This window comes from Meles meles, chromosome 1 (assembly GCF_922984935.1).
Source record: "Meles meles chromosome 1, mMelMel3.1 paternal haplotype, whole genome shotgun sequence".
NCBI classification, from domain to species: Eukaryota; Metazoa; Chordata; class Mammalia; order Carnivora; family Mustelidae; genus Meles; species Meles meles.
Genome location: NC_060066.1, coordinates 145072396 through 145099156, shown reverse-complemented (window position 1 = coordinate 145099156; position 26761 = coordinate 145072396). Strand labels below are relative to the sequence as shown.

Genomic DNA, 26761 nt, shown 5'->3' with positions numbered 1-26761 from the left:
ATTCTTCTGAGAAAGAAAAAAATATGTATACAGGTAGATAAAACATATACATGAGATCTGGTATATTCCCTAGAGACAGTTTCCAGGCATATTTCTCCTTGTGTTTGTTATTGTGCTTAATTACAGGGAAATGGCATCACTGTGTTGCTGTTTTAATCTGGATGATGGCAGCAGCTTTGTAACTAATTTTCCTGCTCATCTCACCCAAACCTAATCCGTCCTTCATGGTGCTGTCTTTTCTGGCCGTGTAGCTCCCCTGGTTCTTATGGTCCCTATGGCCCTGCCTGCCACTTCTCTGGTCTTGTCTTCTACTACTTTCCTCCATACATAACCTGCATTCTAACTACCCCAAAACAGTTTTTGTAACTGGTTGGGTTCTCTTTCATATATCCATGCCTTTGGCCTACCATTGCTTTCCTCCAGAAAGCTCCACCCTGACCCCACACAATGGCCATCTGGCCAAGCACAATTTATTATTCAAGTCTCATTTCCAACCGTGTCCAGTTCTCCATAAGAAGCCTTAATTTATACTTCAGACAAGCAGGAGCTATGCCCATTCTGCTCTCACACGGCACTTTGGGTGTCCCTGTCTTATCCTTGCTTTGTACATTGTTGTCTTCCCCACTAGACTCCAAAATTCTTGGGGCCAGAGATCATGGCATTCATTCCTTGCATCCTTAGTACCTATTACAGTATTGGAAATCAACAAATATGCATTGAATTAATGGTCTTTAATAGCATCTCCTTTTTCCATCGATACATCATGTGGTTACCTAGTGTATCCCCAAATTAGCAGTGCTTATCACTTCCCTTGCCCAACCTGTCATCTAGGAAACGTCCATGCTTATTAGCCAAGTCTACCTCTCAAAACTTCCAGCTGGAGAAAATTAAATATTGATAACAGCTCCCTGATTTTCCCCCAAAGGCAACCAAGAGCTAAGACCAACTCATTGTTCGACTATCATGGATAACACACACAGGCTGGTGCAACCCACGGGGCTAGGTCCAAATGGTGCTATTAATACTCTCTCCTCTGGTAGACCCAGCATGGCAGACACACAAGTGAAGATGTAAATTCACTTTGTCAAAGCAAACATTCCTCTTGGGGGACATCTGCACAACCTCAAGGAGAGAATAATGACCACAGCCCACAGGCAGCGGGGGATGAGTAATTTACTGCTGCTAGGCAATTAGTGTTGCTGGGAAAAAAAAAAAATTGCTTTCATTTAAAATTCTCTTTAAACCATATGTATCATGGCTCATGGGATAATTCATGTATCATTAGAAACTAAGAAACATACATCACCCTAATAAATTGTCTTTCCCATTCACCACAGCCAATAGCTCCCAGGGGTCTTTAAGAAGTCAGAGTTGTGCTGTCCTTGTTATACAAGATGGTGTGGAAATGTTGTATGTGACTCATTTAGCTTCTCATTCACTCCCCAGGTCTCCGGCAGAGACAGATGGCAGGAGAGACATTTGCCACCATTTTCACCCACTGGTTTGCAGCAGCATTTGCTGGAAAGGAGCCCATGGTAGGACAGCCTTGAATTGTATTGTTTTCCCTAACAACTTGAATGTCTGTTTTGAGATTTGGTTCATCTTGATGTCTTTCCAGTGCTAATATGTTCTTTTCTCCAACACACAGCGTGTTTAGCAATTCTACATCTCCCCATTCAAGACAGGCCCTTCATTCTAACAGCAAATGGCTGCAGAGAGCTTGGAGAGAGTGTCCCACTGTCCTGGGGAGCAGGTCCCACAAGACTTTGCTGAGCCAGGTCAGAGGTCATATGGTGCCTGGGTGAACATGCTAGAGTTTAGAGGATGAACTGCCCCCAGCTGTCTCTCTGTCAAGGGAAACACACGGAATAGAAAGTAGGCAAATGAGGCATGAGGGGAAAGGTGAGCAACCCAGCGTCCAACCTGCCAATGTACTCAGGTTCTCTCTTTCCTTTCATTAAATTTCCATTGGTTTGAAGACAAAGTACAATGCTGGATTCCTAGCTTTTTCCTAAAGGACCACACTTTAATCATTGAGGTCATCACTGAGTTATACTGTCCTAACATAAGAATTTGCTACATGACTTGTGGGCCCTCTTGCTCAAAAAATATTAAGAATTGCAAGGCTGTGCAGGCAAAGCATTAAACCCCATGTGGGGTCCTTTGGGAATGCATAGGTCACAGGGCCACAAAGCTGCGTGGCATCAAAATCAAGCATCTCAAATAGAAGGGACAGGAAAGCAGACATGTTCTGCCCTCGCTCCAACTCAGCCCGTCACATTTTCCCTCCCGTGTCTAGAGCTCACGGTCCTTCCTCAAGTGCCTCCGATCTGAACACCATGCTCAGGGGTTCCTCTGGTGTTCCTCGGTCTTACTGTCCCACAAGATCTCCTTCTTATGTGTCTCACAAGTAATGTTATTCTGGATTTTGTAGAGAGACTCCGTTAACATTATGGCTGGGATGTTCAAACTTGAAATGAGGAGTAAGTAGCAAAATAAAATTTGCTCGAGTTACATGAAAACAAAGGTGAACATGGTTAAGAGTAAAGCGTGATCTAGTCATCCAAAGTTACCGAAATAAGTGGTGGCTACAGGGGAATCCTTCAGATGATGGCACTCGTTATCTTTACATACCATGGATCTTTGCAGTGGCAGGAGCAATCCATGGTCAAGACTACAGCAGCAGTTCACAGAGCCTACTCCCCACAGGACTGGATGTCCTAACTCGAACAGAGTCCACCAAAAGTGGGTGGTATGCTCACAACAAAATAAAGATCTTCCTGGCCAGCTGAGGTGAATAGATCTGCACACTTGTACACTATGCTAAAAAAGCTTCTCAAGACATAACATTCACCAGGCACTCCGGAGCCATGCCCAGTTCTAGGCACTTCATGTTTGACTCATTTAATCCTCATGGTCCCCAATGTACAGATAAGGAAACTGAGGCCCTGGGGGATCTGTCCAAGGAGATTCAGTAGGAAGAAGACAGGAGCCTAGGAAGAAGGGATGCAGACTAAACATCTTAACGTCTTCACTCTTGTCTGATACTGTGGAACCTACTTACAAACATGGCAGAAGAATCAGAAGGAAAGAATGGCTCAGGTTTCAATTTCAGTGCCGGATTTGCCCAAGTTTTCTGACATGCAAATCATACAGTCTGTTGAGGTTTATCACCATCATTTAGAAGGACAGAGCTCCAGAGGAAGCTTGGACTTTCACTCGAGTCAGTCCGGATGGCTCCCATGCCCAGACTCTTTCCCCCCACCCCCAGTCAGCAAGCTCCAGGGAGTAGTGTCTGGCTGGGAGGGTCATCCTCAAGGGTTGGAGATCCCGGGAGGAAACCAACAGAGCCAAGGAGAACACATCTCCCACCTTCCATGATGAACTGTCCAAGCAGGGGCCTGGGTGGGAGAGAAAATGGCTTGCCCCAGATGTGTCTATGAGCAGAACTGTGAAAGCAACATTGTTCAATAAAACTCAAACGGATAATACCATTGGTAAAATGGCAATCATTTAAAATTACTAAAAAGAGAGAAAACAAGGCTTCCATGGTTAGAGGGTAACCTTGAAAAAGAGTTTTCTTCCTGAAAGGGTTTTGTTTAGCTAGAGGGAGAAGAGAGAAAAGGAAACATGAAAGCCAATAAATGAAAAACATGAGCACAGAAGACCATCATTCATCTTCTATTCAAATGGCCGTCACACAGCTGCAGACTACAGAAGGCTTTAATAGTAGTTCTATTCAGAGACTAAACACTGAGGGTGTACTCAGAAGTGAGCGAGTGATCCAATCACATACCTGATTCTGGAGTCTTGGGAATGACCCCAGAACCACCAGTTAAATAGTCCCTTAGTTTAAAAGTTGACTATAACTCAACATTTTTCAGTAAGAAGTTAACTAAAATGTGGCACCTGGGTGGCTCAGTTGATTAAGCGTCTGCTTTCAGCTTCGGTCATGGTCTCAGGGTCCTGGGATCGAGCCCCAAACTGGGCTCTCTGCTCAGCGTGAAGTTGGCTTCTCCCTCTCCCTTAGCCCCGCCCCCGCTCCACTCATGTTCTCTCTCTCAAATAAATAAAATCTTTTTTTTAAAAATAAAGTTAACTAAAATGATCATTTTAGCAAAATATCTTGTGTGTAGACATGAGTTACTTATTAATTTTAATGGTATTAAGTGAATGATTTTCTTGGCCTAGACTTGGTGAGAGTGGGGGGTGGGGGGCAAAGGGTGGGGTATGGGAAAGGGAATCTGAAAGGAGCTTGGCAGGAAGGAGCAGGGAAAAAAGAGGGAGCACCTTGGGATGAGTGCCCTGCTTAATTCAAATTCTGTTCTTCTCTAAGAAATTTAAAATAGCTGACCCCTAAAAGATAGTGCCAGTATGAGATAAATCCATGCATGAAGTGATCTTAAACTCAAGTCATTATCATAAATATTTATTGAATAACTTCTATACATTAACCCTTCCTTCACTGCCTTTAAGAAAGTGAGAAATCCTATTTGGAGACCAGATAGTTAAAAGAGATATGATTTGAATTTTGCACTCAGTGGATATTAAATACTACATTAAAAAAAATAGCAGTGGCTCCTTTTGTTGTGATAAAAATAAATTTATTTGGGGGGAAAAAAATACCATCTTTATTTGCTTGACAAGGGCAAATCACCACCGTAGTAGAGTTCAACTGTTACAATGGGTGAGCACTGCTACAGTTCAGCTCCACATGTCATGTGTACAGTCAACACTCAGCACAAGTGACAAGGTCTCCAAATGGCTGTTTCCAGTTTATCCCACTGACCATGCCAACAGTTGCTTCCTGTCATGCTCACACACACACACACACACACACACACACACACACGAAAATAGGCCCAGACATGTCCACTACAAGCGGTCTTTTTGTTGATGTAGGTGTGCTCTTTAAAAGGCTTACTAGTCCTCCAGCTTGGAATTTTTAATTTAGTATCACAACCAACCTCATTGCTGTGCACACCATGAATTAACAAATGTCTTCAAATCCAATTATCACTTTTAAAACAAACACTTATTGGATGATAAACACGCATCTTTCAACACACGGCTTCAAGTGCCATTGTTTTTGCGCACTCTGAAATTGATACTTTTTTCCATCCCACCACTGTGACGTCATAAATTAAAGTCCAAAGCGGAATGTCATTATCACGGCTCTATTGCACTTATGCCCAGTAGTTGACTGCGGTCTATGCTTCGTCATCCAAGTTCATAAAAGGAACTTTGGAACTTCAGTTGTGTTCAACCAACTCAGTCCTCTTTCCTGCTCCACCAATAAATAAGTCAGTATTTTGGGGGAGTACTGGTCCAAGCTGTTCAGGGTCCCTCTGCATTGTCACTCGGTAAAGTTAGGCCTGAAACTTGGTTATCTTTAGCAGAGGACTTTAGTTGACAGGTATCAAGTGGTCCTCACTTCCTTTCCTGTATCAGAAAGGAAGACGAAGAAAGAGAAAACAATGATTTCAAAATCTTGGCAACGGAATAGGAACACTTTATGTTCTAGAGCTGCTGAGTGTCACATGGAAGAGGAAGAAAGGCTAAGAAGGACAATGCACATTATTTTTGGTTTGAGTGGATGCCTTTGGCACATCTGAGGAGCTGTTCCTGTCCTGGGACCCTGCATCTCCTTATATTGACAAAGCCTCACTCAACGGCTGCAACAGATTTTCCCCTTTACTGCCATGGAGAAGGGAAAAGCTCAGCTCTGCATCTGTCCATCCCAGTAGATCTTTCCAAAGAATTACATCACATTAGAACTGGAAGACATTTCAGAGGTCGTATGTCACAGTCTGGTGGCACTGGAAAGATCAGGAAGTTAAGGAGGACAGGGGACACATTCAGTAACTGGTAGGGTCCAAAACAGAAACCCAGGTCTTCTGAGGATCAGGATAGAGGCTCTGGCAATAATTTGAAGGCGAATCAGTCTGTGGTGGTCACCAGGCTGCTTGATTAAAAGAGAGTGACCCCGTCTGTGCTCTGCAGGAGGCAGAGCTGTGAGAGCTGGGGCTGTCAGTCACAGGCACCAGTTGGGGGTCTAGAACCAACATTTGTGATGCCCTCAATCCCCAGGTTCCCTCAGTGAGGTCCTTCTCCAATATTTACTCTCCATTTATGGCTTCCCTCAATTAAACCATTCTTAGATTTGTAGCCTTTAAACACACGCAGGGGTGCTGAGTTTTTGATGGAGGCAAAGCCATCACTTATTCTCAGCACAATCCATTTTCTGCCTCAGTCCCATAACCTTCATTTACTCTCATCAGGGTCCACCCAAATCTGCCCAGGATCCACGCCTTGATCTGATGAGTCAAGTCAAACTGCTCTAGCTGACTTGACCCATGACTGTCTTTAGTAACAGACACTACTGTTTTCATTTTTGAGATCCCTTTGCTCAAAACTTTCAACATTTTAGTTCTTCAGTTGACTTCCTTGGTAGATGCCTTCATTCCATTTAATTCTTTCATTCATCATGACCAGTAGACCCTCCTCTGAACCAACATCTTCTCGACGGCCCCTAGCACAGCATACAGAGGACAGTCTGCTGATACTGCTACTTCTTCTCAGCCCTCAGACCCAATCTGATCAAGAACTTTTCTCCTCTACCCCTTAAACCTTTCACTCGTTCCATATAGCTGCACGAGAAAACATTTAAAAAATCACCTGTGGCTTTTTGTGATGCACACCAAGGTCCAAAAACCAAACACCGAAGACTAACTGGTTACTTTCCAGAATTCACAATTACTTTCTCTGATGAATATTTTTTCTTTACTGTTAAATACACATGAGAAGGAGGAACTTTGCAAGACTTTTCTTATACAAGGTACCTCTTGGGCAGCAGCTGTCTATTAGGAAAGTTAATTTCCCTTTATCTCAGCTCCTATGGCAACAATTTAATGCTCTGAGAAGAAGAAATGTGATTTTTAAAAACATCACTTCTCTCAGAAGACCTCATTTCATATTTATCAGACATTCTTTGGAAATGCTCAATCATATCATTTCAAAACCCCAAGATGCAGTATGAATTGATTAACAGAAAATACATCTTGTGGTTTTAAGTAGCAATTATGTTCTTCCGTCTGCCTTCAGGAATTTGGTTCAGAGAATTCTTCTCAGAAAACATGGGTAGGGGGTATTTTTAGTTAACAACCCCACCTCTGACTTCATATGAAAACAAACAAGGGCACAATCAAGCAAACTATCCTCATCTGACCTCCATTCTAGCCCCCAAAACACCATGTGGACGCTTTGCCGTCGAGGTGTAGACCATTTGCTTGAGTGTCCTGCTGACACAAGCCAAGCTGGTCAAGGTAGAGCTACTGATGGGCTCCCAGCCAAGGCCTCCTCTCAAGCAGGTTTCCCACTCTGCTCAAGAAAGGTTACTTGTACCCAATATTGCAGCAAGGGAAAAGGCCTTTGACATTCCCAGAGCTCGACCTCCAAAAATAAGAGTTTGGACCTCTTATGTGGGCACCTCAGAGTTCACCTTCTTGACTTTAGGGACATAATTCATGACTTCCCATTAGAGTCTCATAATAGCCCCAAGAGATTTCAACCATGTCATGTGGCTTTCTACCCTGTTCTAAAAGAAACAATTCATTTCTGAAGCCAGTTTCAGTGGGAGGAAAGAAAATGAAAGACAAATCATTTCCTACAATGAGCTGATTTCTGAGTGCAGAGTAAACCTTGGAAGAACTCTCTGTTAAGGCCATGGAGAAACTCATCGTAGGAGCATGGAGACCTGATTAAACACCATACTGACCTCCTCAGGCAGCAGACACACGACAAGAAGGCTGAGGACTCTTTCTGATACTTCTCTTTGCTACTACATTCCTTCAGGAATTCCTGAAGATCCGTTTCAGGAAACCCATTCTGTTGGTATTTCTGTAAAAAGTACACAGTGTTGTTACCTTATTTATAGAGCATGAGAAACTGCTCCCTTGGTCAACACATCAAACCCACCTTGGCTAAAATAAAACTCTCCCACATTGCTAGCTCAGATCCAAGAACTGATACTAACAGTCATGCATCAATCTGTCAGTCCTGAAAGCCAAGCCAGGGCCACCATGGGAACAGAAACAATCCAAAAGTCCCAGAAAGAAAGCCATGGCTGGGCAGGGGAGGGGTGGGTTAATAAGGGGGATGAAGGAAATAGTCAAAAGTCTAAAATTTTAATGCTAATTATAAGATCAGATAAGATCTCCCCTTTCTCTCACTGCCAGTGTAGAGTCTAGAGAGGAGTAAGGCCTGTTTCCTCTACTTTTATAGAAGTTGGTCACTCAGTGGGGCAGAAGGCAGCAAGTTCTTCCCAGTAGACAAAAAGACCCTGCCTGAGACCCCGCTTGCCCCATGCTTACTGAGGGCACCGAGGCTTGACCCACTCCCAGGGCCACGGCCTCCTCAAAGACAGGAACCCCCAGGGCAAGAGTGTGCAGTTCCCATCTCCATGCCCAGCCCTGCTACTAGCGCCAACCACCCATCCCCATGTGAGCACTTGTCTCCCCATCGACAACGCACTCGGGAGCATTTCCAGTGGATGGTGGTCATTGTCATCGTCGTTGTCTTCTTCTCTCTCTCTCTCTCTTTTTTTTTTTTTTTTAAGATTTTACTTATTTGTCAGAGAGAGTGAGAGCACAAGCAGGGGGAACAGCAGGCAGAGGGAGAGGGAGAAGCAGGCTCCCTTACTGAGCAGGGAGCCCAACGAGGGCTCAATCCCAGGACCTTGAGATCATGACCTGAGCTGAAGGCAGATGCTTAACCAACTGAGCCACACAGGTGCCCCTTAATGGATGGTCTTCTTCTGACTTAGTTTGAGTTTAAGAAGAGGGCAAAACCCCAAGGCGTTGACATAACACCTCTGTGTGTTCAGATGCAGGTCCCGAAATGGGATTTTCGAAATGGGATTTTCCAAGCACGACCCTCTGCTGTGGAGGGGGCATCCCACGAGGGGGCACAGGGCTTCCTGTGAGCTACAGAGCAACGATGCAGATCAGTCTGAAAGCACGCAGGACACAGGGAAGCTGAGGGAGGCAAGAGGCGAGGCAGCCACGAAAGCCTAAGCCTTCATCATCTCAAGGAAACCTGCACCATGCAGATGGCCGTGTCTTGCACTGTCCAGGTGTGCCTGCATCTGGACAGGCTGTCAAGGTGACCATCATCCCTTATCGCTGAAGCTTATTATTCCAAGCTTAAGTTCCAAGATAGGCAGGAACACTGCCACTGTGGAGACTGACAGCCCAGCTCCCTGAATGACCACACTCAGCCCATTGGGACCCACATCCTTTCTCTTTTCCAACACACCTCCAAACCAGTCTGCCTTGGTCTGGGTGACAGGGACAATGCCCGAAATGCATATCTGAAATTCACCACCAGCACCTATGAAGTTTCTTTTCTAGAAAAATCTCAAAATCCAAGTAAAAGAGTACTATTTTAAGTTAAAAAAAAAAAAAAAAGCATAGCATTTTCCAATGTGCCAACCCATACAGAATTTGTTGTCGTTTTTTGGCAGGAAATGTGACTGACCTTAATGGTGTCATAGGAATCTGTAATCAGTGCAATGAACAGGCTGAGGATCATATATATGAAAAGACTGATGAAGGAGTACAAGTACAGGCGACTGAACAGCCACACCAAGATGCTCTTCTGCTGGATTTGAGCAAAGGTCGCAAACATGTCATCGCCGTTGACCAGAGAAAACAGACACTCGGCAACTGTGTTCAGATCTTCAAACTGTAGGGGGAAAACCGAAATTAGTTTTTAAGAGGTATGGTCTCAAAAAGCAGGAAAGTATCTAGTTAACTTATTTTGTTGTTGTCTCTATTATTAATACTCATTTTTATTATTATTTTATTTTATTTATTTATTTGACAGAGAGAGAGAGAGATCACAAGTAGACAGAGAGGTAGACAGAGAGAGGAGGAAGCAGGCTCCCTGCTGATCAGAGAGCCTGATGCAGGGCTTGATCCCAGGACCCTGAGATCATGACCTGAGCTGAAGGCAGAGGCTTAACCCACTGAGCCACCCAGGTGCCTTCATTTTATTTTTTTAAAGATTTTATTTATTTATCTGAGAGAGAGAACACGAGTAGGGTGAGGAGCAGAGGGAGAAGCACGCTCCCCACTGAGCAGGGAGCCCGGTGCAGGGCTTGATCCCTGGACCCCGGAATCATGACCTGAGTCGAAGGCAGATGCTTAATGACTGAGCCACCCAGGCATCCCTTTTCTAGATGCTTTAAAACGAATTTTAGGGGGGCCTGAGTGGCTCCCTTGGTTAAGCATCTGCTTTTGGCTCAGGTCATGATCTTGGGGTCCTGGGATGGAGCCCCGCATCAGACTCCCCGCTCAGTGGGGAGCCTGCTTCTCCCTCTGCTCCTCCCCCTACTCGTGCACTCTCTCGAATAAATAAATAAAATCTTTAAAAATAAATAAATAAAACATATAAACATAGAATATACCACGATAAGATAACATTATTCAAAACTCTCCTGGGGCACCTAGGTGGCTCATTCAGTTAAGCACCTGACATGATTTTGGCTTAGGTCTTGATCTCAGGGTCCTGACCCTTGACAGGCTTCTTGCTCAGCGGGGAGTCTGCTTATCTCCCTATCCCTCTGCTTCTCCCTCTGCTTACACTGTTTCAAATAAATAAATAAACCTATTTTTTTTTTAAAAGAACTCTCCTCCGTGCTTATAATCTCTTGATATTTTCTTCAGTTTTTTTCCTTTGCACTTTGTGTATATTGTTGGTCATATCATCTAACAGTTTGGGATCCTGATTTTTTTTTTCTACTGAACATTTTCTTATGTTACTCACACTTAGAAAGTCTTTTTTTAATATAACAGATCATTTCTTAGATGTCAAACTTAACTATTTCCCTCTAGCTAGACATCCCGATAATGTTCACAATATAATCAAGGACAACGTAATAAACATTTCTCAGCACAGTGTTTTTTCCTGTTATTGAGTCTCATCTGCCAAACTGCTTTTTGGAAGAACAGTGGCTGCTGTGTTCTGCAACCAGCTGAGAGGGAAGTATCTCGGACATAGCACAGGTTCAAGAAAGTTTTGCTACATGGAGGGTTTTACATTCGCCTTTCCAACTGTCGGTCCGAGTAATTTTAGCACATTAAAAACTAAAGATTTCCAAGGGTGGGAAAGTGTCAAAAGATGAGGGATCATGGTTTGTGCCTTCGTGGGACTCCCCGCTAACAGCGGACAGGACCTAACCTAGACATGTAGTACCCTGTGTACAGCTAGGGGGTGTTGTGGAAGGAAAGTGACCCTCAGAACCAGGGCCTGAAGGCTGGGTCATTCACCTGTGAGAGGAGAAAGGTCAGGATTTACTCAGTAAACACGGGAGAAATAAAGTGCTCAGCCTGGACAGCAGCTGGAGAGGCATGTCTATGCCATGCTGAAGGGCCCCTGTGGTCTTTTCCACACTTCAAGCGAATACAGGCCATCACTTGAAACCAGGAAAATGCTTCATGCCGCAGTGACATGATCTGATCTGTGTTCCTTGAAGGTAACCATGGCACTTGGAAGATCTAGAATGCGCAAAGCCTAGGGGCAAGGAGGCCAGCGACAGGGGTGTGCGGGTGCCCCGGGTTGCAAGGAATCTGGGAGAGACTGGGAGGAAGAGGAAGGTAGATGAACATAAGTCTGGGAAAGGAAAGACACACCTAGGGAACTCTGTTTTCCATGCGGCAAGTCCGAGGTGCCAGGGAGAAATGCTACTATAGGGAGGTGAGTGGGAGGTTCGGGAGCTGAGTGTACGCAGTAGGGAATCCCACCGGAACCCCACAGGCAGCCATCCTGGCTCGAAGTGGTTGACAAACTATTGCTACAGCAACTACCAACAAACAGCAGGTGCTTAATAACGGGACGTCTCCAGGGCCAGAGGGTTAAACATTGGCGGAATGTAAAAGATTCTAAGGAACAATAACAACCTCAGAGGCCAAAGACAGTGAAGTTTTCAAACACAGATGGGACATGTTCATGTAGAGTTTTGAACCTGGTTCTGTTCTGAGCAAGAGACGCACATGTCCACAGGGTCCATGTGGCTCTGGGGATAGCCCCGACCCTGACGAATGTCTACAGGGCGCCACCACTCAGAGGTGGTGGTGTTATTTCACATGTCGCAAGGCAAAACCTCCCACCCCTGACCGGGAAACTGGCCTTTCCCTCTAATTCCCTATTTCTATTAGTGACTTCTGTCTCCTATCAAAGAAACATTTACTCCAAAATGATTGAGTAATCAAACTGATCAGTCTTCTCTAGTCTTCCGTCTTCTAAGGTCTGTCTGCTCCTAGGATGTCTGATCTGCTCCGACACAGCACTTACACCCATGCTGATTATTACAGAAACCTTCAAGTAAGTCTTTACTCCAACCTCTTGATTCTGCAGTCCAAACTTCAGGAAAATCTAAACTTCACTGAACATAGCCTTCATTCAGGTCATTTCTCTTGCTTAAGAATACACAAAGCTAGGAAACAAAGTGAAAATCCCAACCAAGAAGGCTGGGATGTATTTCCTCTTCATGTGGCCTCTTCCCCTCTCCTCACTGTCAATAGCGTCCTGCTCCTGTCTATGCCCACACACAGGTCCACTTCCTTCTCTTTTCCTCGTGGATGTGTTCTCTTCACCTGCTGGGATGCCCTCCTTCCCCTCCTCCTCTCCCACCCGTCTGTGTATTCCATTACGCCAACACTAAAAGGCTACTTCAAAGTCCACTTCAAGCCAGACCACCCTGGTGGCTCTAGTCCCTTCCCTGGATCAATAAGAACCACCGAGGAAACCACTCGTTTGTCTTCTAATTGGTTTATATGCTTCTCCATACCCCAACTAGATAATGCTCACCACGTCCTAACCTCCCTGCTCCATGACTGAAGCCACAGGGTAAAGCCTGTAACCAAGGGAGAGTACACAAATGTAGCCCAAACAGAGATCATGTCCATGCCTTTAGCACATCAGCAACAACTCTGAGAAGCTCTGAAGTTGGTCTCCCCAGAGATTTGGAGGTAACATCCACGGGAGTGACCACTTAACAATATGCAGATTATTTAACAGTAAGATGGGCAGTTCTCAGAGTAAATATTTTCCATCTCTACCAGCCTTAAGACAATGAAATCAAAGCTGGTTTCTATGATGTGAATTACAACTCTGCCGGCACCATTAATAATTCTTTTGGACTCTGGTCAAGTCCTTTCTTTAGTTTCAAGAACCCGTAACAGTCTGTGCTTCCGGTTCCAAAAGGGCAAATGGGCAGTTGGTGAGTCCGTATCAAATTCATTCCTCAGTCTCCCCTGCAGTTATGTGTATCAGCCTAGACACCTGCCACAATGTTAATGTTATTCACAACCAGTGTAACTCCCTCTCCTCTATGCACATGAGACTTATTTAACCCACCAGAAATTTAAAAGAGACCCAATAAAGTTGAGTGGTACACAGCCTGTCATTTTCTACAAGAAGTGGTTGTGAACCACACAGTCAGTTTTGGTGAACAAAATCCACAGCAGGAGTGAACTTTAATAATACCCAAGGTAAGGAGAAGAAGAGACTTGTGGGCTTCCAGTCTAGAAATACTACATTCAGAGGCAATTGCATTGGTTCTTATGAAGTTGTAAGCCCCTAAAAAGCAGGTGCTATTATCTCTCTGTTCTTTGTTCCTTAAAAAACTTGCTGAGCCTCTACCACATTCTACACGCCATGCTGGACATGGGGAATGCAAAAAGCAAGGAGCCATTGTCACTCAGGGAACTCAATCTAGAAGAATCCGACAAGACTTGGTGTACGCTTAGTAAATATTAAATGGTTCTTTCCGTAAAGAGTTCCCCTAGGTTCCATGGGACCAGAGTGAGTACTTGAGCATTTGTTCCACGCTTTGTGACTGAGCCACAAAGAACTTTCATTTGAATGAACACTTTACCTACAGTGTGGAGAATATGGAGAATGACAGAAAAATTTGCTTTGAGAGCTGGTCCTGAGAACCTCATGCAACATTAGGGTGAAATATTTTAACTGGCTAACTGTTGTTCTGAATAAGAGAGGAGCTTGGTTTACAAAGAGAAGTCTTAAAGGCATGAGGATGTCATGTAGATTCTACCCAACTTCTACCCGGGCCATCAGCTAAGTCCAACGATTTTTCAACGGCTTGGTCTTGTCATCTGTAAATGAGGACGAGGTAAGACTGATTTATTCTTCACAGTGAAAAAGTCCTCTGGAAATGTAAGAGCCACATTAAAATAATGTTCTTCCAACCCTCATCTTGAATTATTAAACACCAACAGTCTCTAGTCATCCGTGCCCAGACATTTTGAAAGGGCGCCATGCCAAAGTCCATTAGTGCTGGGATCAGTGTTGGCAGGACACTGGTCCCTTTACTCCCTTTCAGCTGAACCACCAAAATCCAATGTCTGATGGGAAAGACCAAAATCCAATGTCTGACGGGAAAACAGGAAGTTGAAATATGGGAGGCCTGCTGCCAATCAAATTGCCATGTGAACCTAGTTTTCCCGATACCTCCCCTTAGAGTGCTTGGTTTAAAGGAAGAGTTCGCTTCCACATCCAAGGTTGCTATATTTTAGAAATCCTAGAAAATGCTTGCCATGGTGCCCTGCTTTTCAAGACCTCGGGTCATTCAAAAGGTCTTCTGATTCAACAGATGCTGACAAAATCTAAAAATTCAGACAGTTTGGATTAATTTGCAGGGAGAGCGGTGCAGGGGGCCATCAACATTTTAAACTTCAGAGTCCAAGAAGAAGAAGCAGCAAACTAGAGAAGAAAAGCACCGAAGTCCAGAACCAGACTGAAGGTCTTCTGCTTCCACTAAGGCATCGGCTGCATTAATTCAACTGTGCATTGCCCCCATATTTCGGTCTGGCTAGAGATGAAAGATAGATGCCATTGACAGACCTGCCACGCAGCCCTTATCGCTCTGCTCCTCTGGGAGAATCAGAGGGCTGGCACTGAGTAGGAGCGACAACTCAGGAGAAGCCCTACAAAACGGCATCCACTAGCTCCATGTGATGACCGAGTGCCTGATCGATAGCAGCTGGTCCAGGCTGAGAGCTGCTCTCAGGAGAAGATACACACCAGATTCCCAAGCACTGAGAAACGGGGGGAATGGGGAGTCTCTTGATAAAGTAACACACTAATATTTTGGATACATTGGATTAATTAAATATATAACTTCAGTCACTTCGTCGGTTTCGTTTCTTAAAGTGGCTCCTAGAGAATGTGAAAGGACAGCTGTGGCTCTCCTCTGGAGCTCTCGTATCTTTACTGCAGAGCTGTCCAGAGCACCCCAGTCTCGCCTGGATTCTGAAAAGGACAGAGCCAACGTATGAAAACACACTCAGACCCGCACAGCGAATAACATGGTTTTCTTCAAGGTCGACACACTGAGGGAAATAGGACTGATTACACAGCTCTCCTCTCACAGATGAAATGAAATGCCCTTTTGTAAGGATCTGTTTTAGACAATACCAAGAAAACCCCTGCAGGGTATTGATCAAAGCACGTGTATCAGGGTCAGACAAACCTGTGTGTAAATCCTATCTCTGCCGTTTACTAGCTGTATAACCTCAGGTAAACTAACATAGTAAGAACCCTATTTTCGGTAAAAGAAATATAATATCTCCCCACAGAGCTGCTGGGAGGGTTGACATAGCAAGAGGCAGAGAACTTGGGCACTGTATCTATTAGCATATAATGTTCAAGAATGGTAGCTCTCTTAGTAAAATGCAAGCAACATTACCTAATCACCTTCCAGAATAATGGTAGGGTAGGGGAGATGGAGGGCAAAGGAGACCGAAGCACTCAACCTGAGGCCTTGGAGCCAGTGAATTGGAGAAGCAAGTCTCAGGCTCAGTGTTCATGCCACACGGTGCAACACTGCCCTCTAGTGGCAAAAATGTGGACAAGCATTCAGAGTGGGAGGCAGGTAAAGAAGAAAAAATGTAAATTTTCCTAGGCACTAAGACAGTAAGTTCTCCAGATCAGAAAGATTATATCAAAGCACAATTTTTACTCATGAGTCACCTTTAGAGCAGGGGCATGGAAATGGAAGAGCAATAAGATTATCAATACTTACTATTAACCCAGGGCTTGTCACTTTGTTAATTATACAGTTGCTCAAATAGGAAAACAGTCATTCTCTTTGGACACGTTAAATGTAACACTTACAGAGGAGAAAACCTGCCTGTGTGTCAAGGTACTAGGATTTATTTTAGTATGAGAACACAGAAAGCTGGAACCTTATGGACTACTCACTTTCTGTGTGTAGTTTGCAAACAAGATTTGATATTATGTTTTGTTTAGTGCAACCATCAAGCTCAAAACTTAAGGGTGAGCTGTTCTATAAGCTTCAACACCACCCGCTCTGTGTTTACCTCTTTTCTCCTTGCCGAGAACCTAAGGCAAGCCCAGTCCCTGGGCTGCAGAGATTAAATAAGAGCCATGCTTAGCATAGTACCCAACATACAGGCATCTGGTAACCGCTGTTACCAGTTATCATTGGTCATTGTGTTGTTTCTGTTGTTTCAGCAGTCTGAGGCCCATGGAAGAAAATGATAAGATGTAGTAATTCCTTTTACTTTTTTTTGGTTTGAAAGCAAGGCCTACTGAATTTCATTTCCCAAGGCATCTATCAATCAAATTTATCATTTTAAAATGAGAACATCTGGGGGTGCCTTGGTGGCTCAGTGGGTTAAAGCCTCTGCCTTCGGCTCAGGTCATGATCCCAGGGTCCTGGGATCAAGCCAGGCCTCAGGCTCTCTGCTCGGCAGGGAGCCTGCTTCCCCCTCTCTCTCTGCCTGCCTCTCTGCCTACTTGTGATCTCTGTCTGTCAAATAAATAAATAAAATCTTTAAAAAAACAAAACAAAAAAACTAGAACATCTGAATGTAACTTTGATGTCCCTGAGATGCGAAGCCCAAGGATAGTCTAGAATTCAGATACTGATCTTTAATAAGGCACGAAGATGACACTGTAATCAAAACCACCTGCAAAGACGTGTGTTATCATTGTAATCCTAGAACTAAGATGGTCCTTTTGGGCAGTCTTTGTCTACCTTCATTCTCTCAATTAATGTGGATGAGAACCCTAATACTTTAGGTGAGAAGACTACCATAATAATTTTCCTTAATTTTCATTTTCAATACAGCGATCTCGTGTCCAAACAGTTCTCAGCTGGTGATCGGCTGGGTTGCCATGCGCCCCCTGAAGCTGGTCCCTGACAACGAGGAAATGTATCCTCTCGTTACAGCTCTACAGTTCTTGTTTTGATATCCCGAAGTCACTGCAATGTCCCGAAAAGGCAAAGAAAACCGATGCGAACATACGTCTTACTGACTTCGAGGGTACCTGCTGGTGCTAAGTGGGAAGCAGGGCAGCATGGGGAGCCCTCCTGGAAGGGCTCTGAGTGCCTAACGTGCAGTAGGAAGAATCGGGGCTACACACCTTGTCGTGATACGGTCCTAAGACAATCCAGCCACAGAACGTGTAGCCCAGGTAGATCATACCAGCGCAAGCGCAGAAGCGAAGAACTTTGGGCAGTGAGGCTTGCATCGTTAAAATGAGCACCTGAAATAAAAATCAACAGAATAAGGGAATTAAACAGTGGCTTACCAGGACCCAAGGAAGAAATGAGTCTCAGTCCCCGTGCCCTACCCAAGGCCACCTGCTTACGTTATACGCTTGGAAGTACCCCAGGTATCTGATGACGCCAACCCAGACAAAAAGCGTAGACGTCCCGAGCAAAATGCTGCACAGATCGTAATTGGTGAGGTTCTAAGGCATGAAAAAAAAAATAGACGTGAGCAAGACATTCCACTCCACTTAGCTTGGTAGTCTCACTTTAAATCGAAAAGAATGGTCTTGGAAAAGAATGGACTGCCTGCCTCTCTCGGGTGACACCAAGCGCTGTACACCGAAGAAGAAAATAGCCCAATTCCAAATGTGTCTCTCATTTCCTCTCTGTATTAGAATTGGTTGAATTGAGTTTCTGTTCAAACAATATCCTGAAAGAGAAAATGCCTTGACTACTGACCCAGGCATTAAAGAATATAAGGTGACAGTGCTTGGTAATTACCAAACAATACCACTCGGCTATTTTTGAAGGAAAGCTCCAACACGATTTGCTAACCCAATGCCTGCTCTTGAGGACTTCTAGGTCTCCCTGAGGAGACAAATACACAAAAGCACAGCTCTAACTTAATATGGTAAGTGCGACGAGAGCCACAACACCCGGCTTGTCACAATGGCTTTCCATGGTGTCACAATGGCTTTCCAACTCCAGAATGGAGCTGGGCCTGGAGGACAGGCTGGGTGGGGGGGCATGTAGGTCAACGGACAAAGGCTGAACAAAGACCCAAGGCCAAGGGTGGGCAGGATGTCCTGGAGAGGAATACTGATGGGTTCAGGAGAGCTAGGACAGGAAAGGAAGCAGAGCAAGAGAATGAGGAACCCAGAGGCCACGCTGAAGGGAGGCCACTGCATTCCAGGGGAGGCCCTGTGAGGCAGAGGGTTTCAATACTTTGAGAAAATGAGTCTGACAGTGGTGTGGATGGGTCTGAGGCAAGGAAGGTGGAAGGCAGTAAAGCCAGTACGGGGACTGTTATAGCATCCAGGCCAGAAAGGAAGATAACCTGAAGGGAGCCAGAGCAGTCAGAGTGGAGAGAAGGGAGGCACGGTAGGTGGTCAGGAGGTAAAAGGGGTGAGACCTGCCGGCTGGCAGCATACAGGGGGAAAGAGCCGGATGGAGGAGGAGGCAAGATGGAGTCATGAGATCAAATCAATTAACAACCACAAGAGAACATCAGGTGCTTGGTGGTCACTCAACACTCCTGCCCTCACTCCCCTCCCAGAGCACCCATCTGTCCTGGATGTCCAGGGTCACCACTGGCTCCTGACATGATTGGTTCATGGGCCAGCTGCTTCTTCGGCAACTTGAAAAAAAATAATAAAGCCCACCCAAACTGCCAAGCTTCTCAAGACTTCATTTCCTATTCTGAAGGTGCTGCTGAGTCTCGGGGGGAGACTCGTAGGAATGGTACCTTCCACGGAACAATGGCTTTCATATGTTCCCTTGATGAGGAATGAAGTCAGAGGAAGCTTCGGTTATATGGATGTGAAAAAAGAGAAAACATGAGACTCAGATAGTCTCCATAAGGATTTTATATCTCAAAGCGCCTGGAGTCACCCAGAAGGACAGAAAGAATCGAAGATTAAAATGCGTTGCCCCTCACCTTTGCTTTAATTTCCATTTTTAATATGGATCCAATTACTGTCATTAGGTCGCTGATAATCACCAGGACATACCATCCATTGATGAACTCCCACTGGTCGGCGTCACACACTCGTCGCTTGTACCTCTCCAGGAAGAAATCTAGAAATCTCTGCAGCAGACATTTTAAAAAACATTTCTTAGAAACCACCCTGCCCTCTGGAGGGAGAAGACAGGCGCAAAACAGTGCTCTTGCCTGTAACGTGATGTGGCGTTACCTTTCCCAGCCGGATGGAGCCACTTCAAGGGTGGTGGTATGGCCCCCACTTTCTCCCATAACCTACCGAAGCTATAAGCCAGCATTCCAGTACCTGCTAAGTTAACTCACACATCAAAGGGTTATGCTCTAACGCCAAGAGACTCCCGTCATAACAGATAACACTCAGGACATTCCCAATATCTTACCTGTTACAATATTTTACTCATCCATTCTGACAACTCCACGAATCAGGCCTATCTCCAGAAGAGGGAACTGAGGCACAGAATGGCTAGGCCACGGTCTGGACCCAGCAGCCTGGCTCTAGAATGTGCGCTCCCGATGGTGGGAGTCAGTATGACTCCCAAGGATGGCCCCTAACTCTGGCAGACCCAGGACCCTGACCTTGGATTCAGAATGTCAAGAGGTTTGGGGAACAGGCAGGAGAAGTGGATATTTACAATATAAGTCAACAAAGGTCAAGGATAAGAAAACTAGAGTGTAAACTATTTTCTTGCTCCAAATGGTATCCACAACAGATGACTTCCTTTTTCCCCTGACCCCAGACTGCATTTAATCACATGCCACAAACCAGAATAAGATTTGTGGGAAGCTGAAGTATACATTCTAGAGAACTTGGAGGGTAAAAAGGTAAAATGAAACTCAGGAGAGAATTTTTAAACTATTTATAAAAATAGAATAAAGTATTTTATGCTTCACTATAACCCATTTGCCATGCCTCCCTGTCAAAATGAACTCTGATTTAAAGACAAAAGATGAAACCCACACATGCTATTACTCTGTTTTTAAGATCGCTCCTGAGTTTAAAAGGGTCTCTCATTTATTCTGGAAACATTCAAAAGCGTGAGAGTTCACCACTGTGCACTTGTGCCTAGTAGCTCAGTTTTAAGCAGGATAATTATCTGATCCCACCCGACATGTCAGGAGCCCTTAACTCACCCTCCACACCTCAGGTTGATTAATGTCGTGGGGGGGGGGGCAATCATTCAAAGGAATCCAATCTAGTTGAGAGCTCCAGAAAGGGCAGGATGACCCAACATCAAGGGTCCACTGTCTGGACAAGCAGGGTGGAGGCCAAGAAGGGAGAGAGAACACTTGAACACGCACTTACCTTGCGTAACCTGAGAGCTAGAACAATGGATCTTGTGCACAGAATAAGAGACGCCAAGCAAATCACAATGACAAATGCATCAAACACCAGGACATACTGAGTATTTTTCTGAACTGAGGAACAAAAACAGAATTCAAATGTCAAATTCATGTTACTTGGGAATAATTTCCAAACAGAATGGTAGTCTGAAGAGAAGTTCACATGATAAATGCTTGAACATCAGAAACAAATCACACGGCGTTCATTCAGAAGTCTTTAAATAAGGTAAAACATTCCCTGATGTTAAGAACTGTACATTTAAAAACATAGAAACTCTCTGATACATGTACTAAAAATATTTTCTATGGCCTAGAACTCCACAGAAGGTGGTCCATTTGGACTCTATCAAAAGAGGCAAAAGGGACATACTCTTGAGTTCTTTTTCATAAAAGCACGAACACCAAGTTCTCCATCGATGAGGAACAATTTAAAACACCACTCCTCAGAATCCCTGTTTCTGCTTCTCAGCCTTACTGTGTACTTGACCAGTAAATAGTGCCAATCCAATGAGCTGCTTCTGCACATGGAGCAAAGAGCCCCTTGGAATGGAAGTAAGAACAACAGCGACCACATGTTTGTGGTGGAATTCACCGCAGCACGGAGGAGTATACTGGAGGAAGATGCACCTGGAGCCCCAGCTCCTCTGAGACCTGATGGTCACATTCCCAACGCCTGGTCCCCTGCCCATTCCTGCAGCTTCCGCACCTGTCCCTCCTCTCTCCCCACCCTCTCCACCTTGAGGCCACGTGGTTGTTCCTCTGTCCCCGCTCCTATCAGGTTTCCTTGCTCTCTTGCCTCAGGGACTTTGCAAGGGCTGATCCCTCCACCTGGAGCAGGGCCCTTCCCACCCCTCAAGTTAAATTCTTCTTTTTCAGCTTTGGGTTTCAGATGAAATATATTCCTCCTCTGAAGAGAATTCCCTAGATTCCCACCCGTATCGGCCCCCTCCTATACTCTGTCAGAGCACTGTGCACAAATACACACACCCACAGCTCTGTTGATCCCTCTCTGTTCCACGGCCACTGCCCCTGTGACTACATCTTCCAAGACGGCGCATGAAGGGGCACAGAGACAGGGCAGAACAGGAAAGACAGTCTCGAAGGCTAATGAGCTGGGTCTGAATCTCAGGTCTGCAACTCAGAGGCTGTGAAGCTTTGGGGAAGTTACCTCCAATGTCTCAACCAAAAAAAAAAAAAAAAAAAAAAGGGTAGGGGCTAAAAAAAAAACCCTCCACAAGGCAGTTGTGTGTGAGGATGAAGTAAGTTCATAGACGAAAGCCCCTAGAACAGCCCCAGGGGAAGAACAGCATTTCCAGTGCTTCCTACTGGATATCACTCGTCGGTCTATCTCCCCCACCAAATGACTGACCCTAGGAAGCAGGGAATGTATGCATTTGCTCAACACTACGGTGTCTGTGCTTTCCTGATGCTTCAGAACGCTTACAGGGGAATCCAGAGCCTCCAGAACATGAGAAAACTACTGAATAACCCAAGTTAGAACCCGTGAAGGTCTGAGCTCGTTACATGCAGAGGGAGAGAAGGCACAGAGCTGTGAGAGACCAAGGTCTCCAGAGGGACCTAAGCAGTAAGAGAAAAGGACCATCCAAGAACAACCCGATTTTCTGTCTTGGGTGAACTGAGCTCAGTCTGGACGTTCATGACAAGAGAGGACAAATTGGTGGCAGTTAAAGTCATGGGTGTGGACACGGCCACTGAGACCACAGAGGGGAACAGGGACTAGGAGGGACGGGAGGAGGGGCCGCAATGTGGGGAATTGTGGGAGGAGCTGAGGTTAGGAAGTAGACTGAGAAGGGCCAAGGGAGAAGAGAATGGCACTGAGGACAGGCGACCTTCAGTGGGGCACTCAGGGGGATTAAAAGCGGAGCACTCTACAAAAAAGGCCTTTAACAAAGAGACCAAGTGTCCATGGATTTAATAATTCAAGGGCGTGAGCAACAGTGGCCAGTCAGTCTGAGAGCAAAACAGCTCATCCTGTGGGTTATGGGCAGAGGCAGCTAGTAAATGTAGTTGACTGAGCGAAGTACTGAGCCTTGCGAAGTTTTAGATGCCTCCACTACAAAACAGAGCCTCCTCTGTTTTGTGAAATAATCCACGCCAAGTGCTTATTAGAACAGCACCTAGCACCTAGCACTTACATTTACTTATGGCCATTTTGCAACTATGAAGTTTCAGTTATGTTGAGATATCATCTGATGGCTATGTAACAACATAACGTAACCAGAACGCAAGACTTTCTTTCTTTCCTTCCAATCCATCTGTCTATCTATGTCTGTCTGCCTGCCTGCCTGCCTGTCGGAGCCATATTGGGACAGAGGGAATAGGTACAGTGTTTGGGAAGATGGGCCTGAAAACCTTATGAAACACAAGGACAGCATCTAGTACTTTCCTTGTTGGCATATAACCAGAATAAAATCTCTATGATTACTTGTGTTGGGTCTTATTTACAAATGGGGAAATGGAGGCCCATATCTAGAAGGATAAACCACCCAACCTTACAGACAAACCAGTATCATATTCAGACTTTGTTCTTCTTATTATTGTTGTCATATTAGCTTCAGACTTTTTTATTTATTTTTTTTCTTTAATTCTAGTTAGCGTACTGTGTAATATTAGTTTCAAGTGTACGACATAGTTACACAACACCCGGTGCCCATCACTGCAAGTGTCCTCCTTAACCCCCATCACCTAGTTCACCCTTTTTCACCTCCCTCTGGTAACCATCAGTTTGTTCTCTATACTTAAGGGTCTGCTTCTTGGGGTGCCTGGGTGGCACACTCGGTTAAGTGTCTGCGTCTCAGTTTGTCCAAATCTTGGTTTCAACTCAGGTCATGAACTCAGGGTCAAGAGATCGAGCCCGGTGTTGGGCTCCACACTCAGCGTGGCGTCTGCTTAGGACTCTCTCCTTCTTCTTCTGCCCCTCCCCCCTGCTCTCTCTCTCTCAAATAAGTAAATCTTAAAAAATAAAAAAATTTTAAAAAAGAGCCCGTTTCCTGGTTTGTCTGTCTCTCATATTCCGTTTTAATTTTATCTATTGAAAAGACCGGTTGGTAGGCTAAAAAAAAGAATTTTCTGAATGTTGCAATTGCTTTCTTACTCCATTGAATCTATATTCCTTCCACAGGAACATTTCTTAAATTTTGATTATAAGACACAAATCCAGAGAGATGTCCCTGCCAACCTGGAGGTTAGGGAAGTCCTACACACCGCTCCTCCTCCTGGAGGTCCTGAGGAGTCCTGTGCTAACTGCCACTGTCCACTTGAGGGCCTCTAACCCAGGGTTTCCCCTGCTTGCTAACCGTTCTTTCCCTGTGACACTTGGGAAATCACCCCTTAGTGGGGGATCTTGCCCACCAGTCCCTACCGTCTTCAGGCCCTCATACCTACCTTCCTATGTTTATAAAATCCAGTTAAAGTGAAGAGGAGTGGCACACTTGGGAATGGGTATTAGAAGTCATAAATGTCAACGTGAGGTTTGTGTGTGAAGATGGACAATCCTTCATCATTCTTCCTGAGATAACACAGGTAATTACAAGAGGAAGAGAAAAACCTCAGGGTAAGAATATGGACTTGAAGGAGCCTCGGAACTTTCTGGAAATAACACAAAGTTCCCACCAGATGTCACCGTTGCCTTTCTCCCACTTCCAATCCATCCACCAGACAGCTTCCATAGATAGGGAAAAAAAAAAAATCCACTTCCTAAGCTGGTTTCCAAACGTCAGCTTTTAAGGGTTTCACATCACATCATGTAAAATTCATATTCTCCTAGTAACAGAATCTGGTTACTTAGGACACAGGTCTGGGAGAAACATGAATGTTCGTGTTTTTACTCAGTGGTCTGTGAGGTTTGTGTTTCTCCTCACTGGCCAGAGCTCTGCTCTTCTGAGAATAGGCACCAAAAACTCCCCAACATCCTAGCAGCCCTGTGGGGTAAAGGAAACCAGGTTCTGGCAACATATTTGACCCACTAACTCTTTCGGTCAGAATGCCTATTCCAAACCACATTTCATGTGTGACAAAGGTTAGCTTTTCTCACATTAAATAGCTGAATCTACACTTGGACTTACCAAATATGCATGTGATCTGTGTATTTCTTGGGGTGGGGGGGGCGGTGTCTCTGCTGGGAAATAGGAACCACTTTCAAACAGAAAGAAACTAAAACTGTCTATGCTGATCAGAGCCTTGAGTCAGTTAATGGAAATACTGACACCAAACCTTCAAAATCATTAGGATATATTATATAACCGAACAGCCCCGGGCCACACACACAAATCTAGATTAAAATAAATCTAAAACAGTTAAAAAACCACAGGTATTTTACATTTTCTTTGGTTCTAATAATCTGATCAAAGGCAAATTCACTTCAACAAAACTGCTACATTAAAAAATACTGACAAGGGACACCTGGGTGGCTCAGCCTACTAAATTCTGCCTTTGGCTCAGGTCATGACTGCAGGGTCCTGGATAGAGTCCCACATCAGGCTCCTTGCTCAGCAGGGAGTCTGCTTCTCCCTCTGCCTGCTGCTCTCCCTGCTTGTGCTCACTCTCTCTTTCTTTCTCTGATTCAAAAAAAAATTTTTTTTTAATGGAAAAGATACTGACAATCTGGGGCACCTGAGTGGCTCAGTCAGGTAACTCTTGATTTCCACTCAGGTCCTGATTTCAGGGTTGAAGGATCGAGCCCCACTCTGTGGTCAGCTGGGAGTCTGCCCGAGACTCTCTCTCTTCCTCTGTCCCTCCCACCCACTCACTCATGCTTTCTCCCTCTCTCTTTCAAATAATAAATAAATCTTTAAAAAAAAAAAACTGACTTCTGAAACTAGTAATACATTATGTTAATTCATTAGACTTAAATTAAAAAATACTGACGATCCATTATTAACACCATCACGGCCCGCTCATTAAGGAGTTCCACATAACCCATTTTAACCTGTGGATGAAGAGGTGTTTTCTGAAAAACAACTGAGTAATTGTCAAACACTCGGCTCAAAGCATACCTTCTCCAAAAACCACTGCTGGTTGTTATTCCTCACTCTGCCCCAAAGTTAACCATTGCTTCTTTGTCCTCATCCCTTTCCACCTCCACCACTTAGATTTCACAGGCACGTCAACCTCTCTCCCTGAGGCATTTCCTTTCTTTTTCCGTAGTGCCTAGCAATTACTATGTGCCAACTCGTGGTTTTGGTGCTTTCCTTGATGCAATTCATTTAATACTCAACATCCTGGAAGGTAGGTACGATCATCACCCTCATTTTATAGAGAAAGGTACTGAGAAATAGAGAGGTTAAGTAATTTGTTCAAGATCACAGGCATAGTGACTGGAACCAAGACCCAGACCAGGCAGTCGAACACGGCCTCTCCTAAGATGTGTGCAGCTGACACCTGCTGAAACGGAACAAAAAGGCAAAGCTCTAGGATATACCACCTAGGACTGAATGCTCAAGAGTTTTCTGGAGTTCTTTCTTCCCATCACCACTTAAGTACCCCCAATCCCAAAATAATGTGTAAAAATCACCCACGATCCCTCATGAGCGAGCAGGTGCCGTACTTACTAGAGCCAGATATGTTCAAGTCTCTACATTCTTCAATTTTAGCTTCACTGTCAAAGTAGATCTTGATCTTGCCACTGTGAGCTTTATTGTCAAAGGTGATCTGGAGACACAAATGCACGGCAAGGTTACCGCCCAGCAGAAGGTATGGCCCACGGAGCAACTCTGCTTCAGACACCACTGGCATTCACACAGCACGCTGATTCCAGGACAATTATACTGAAGAAAACGCCCTCGTCACATGATTCCTTCCCACGTTTCTGTTACTAATGAAGAAATAGGGCCCAAAAGGTGAACACGTGCAGTTCTAATGAATCACATTCGGGTTCGGAGAAATCCGAGAGCGTAACAACTCACCGGTCCTCGGAACAAAACCAAGATTCACCAGTCTTTGACAAGAGGACACACTGATCTCATTTACTCTCCCGACGGGAATTTTAAAGCATTTGCTTCAACTTAGTCCTTCGGGAATGAAAAGCTAGGTCTTCACTAGGATGGAAATTATTTTTCTGTTTGCTTCAAATGCTACAA

At 44.8% G+C, this 26761-nt stretch overlaps 1 protein-coding gene across 6 annotated transcripts in view; it reads right to left on the bottom strand.

Moving 5' to 3' along the window:
- Window positions 1–4582: 4582 nt before the first annotated feature.
- The window catches only part of MCOLN2 (mucolipin TRP cation channel 2), a 53857-nt gene continuing 31678 nt past the window's right edge, over window positions 4583–26761 (bottom strand). For all 6 annotated transcript variants that reach the window (XM_046011747.1, XM_046011762.1, XM_046011781.1 and 3 more), the window contains exons 7-14: window positions 26234–26333; window positions 20626–20738; window positions 19260–19409; window positions 17701–17802; window positions 17473–17595; window positions 9538–9744; window positions 7778–7899; window positions 4583–5442 (exon numbers count right to left, since the gene is read on the bottom strand). In XM_046011747.1, coding sequence (XP_045867703.1) covers window positions 5406–5442; window positions 7778–7899; window positions 9538–9744; window positions 17473–17595; window positions 17701–17802; window positions 19260–19409; window positions 20626–20738; window positions 26234–26333 — 954 coding nt within the window. In that variant the 3' untranslated portion in view covers window positions 4583–5405. The remainder of the gene's footprint in view (window positions 5443–7777; window positions 7900–9537; window positions 9745–17472; window positions 17596–17700; window positions 17803–19259; window positions 19410–20625; window positions 20739–26233; window positions 26334–26761) is intronic.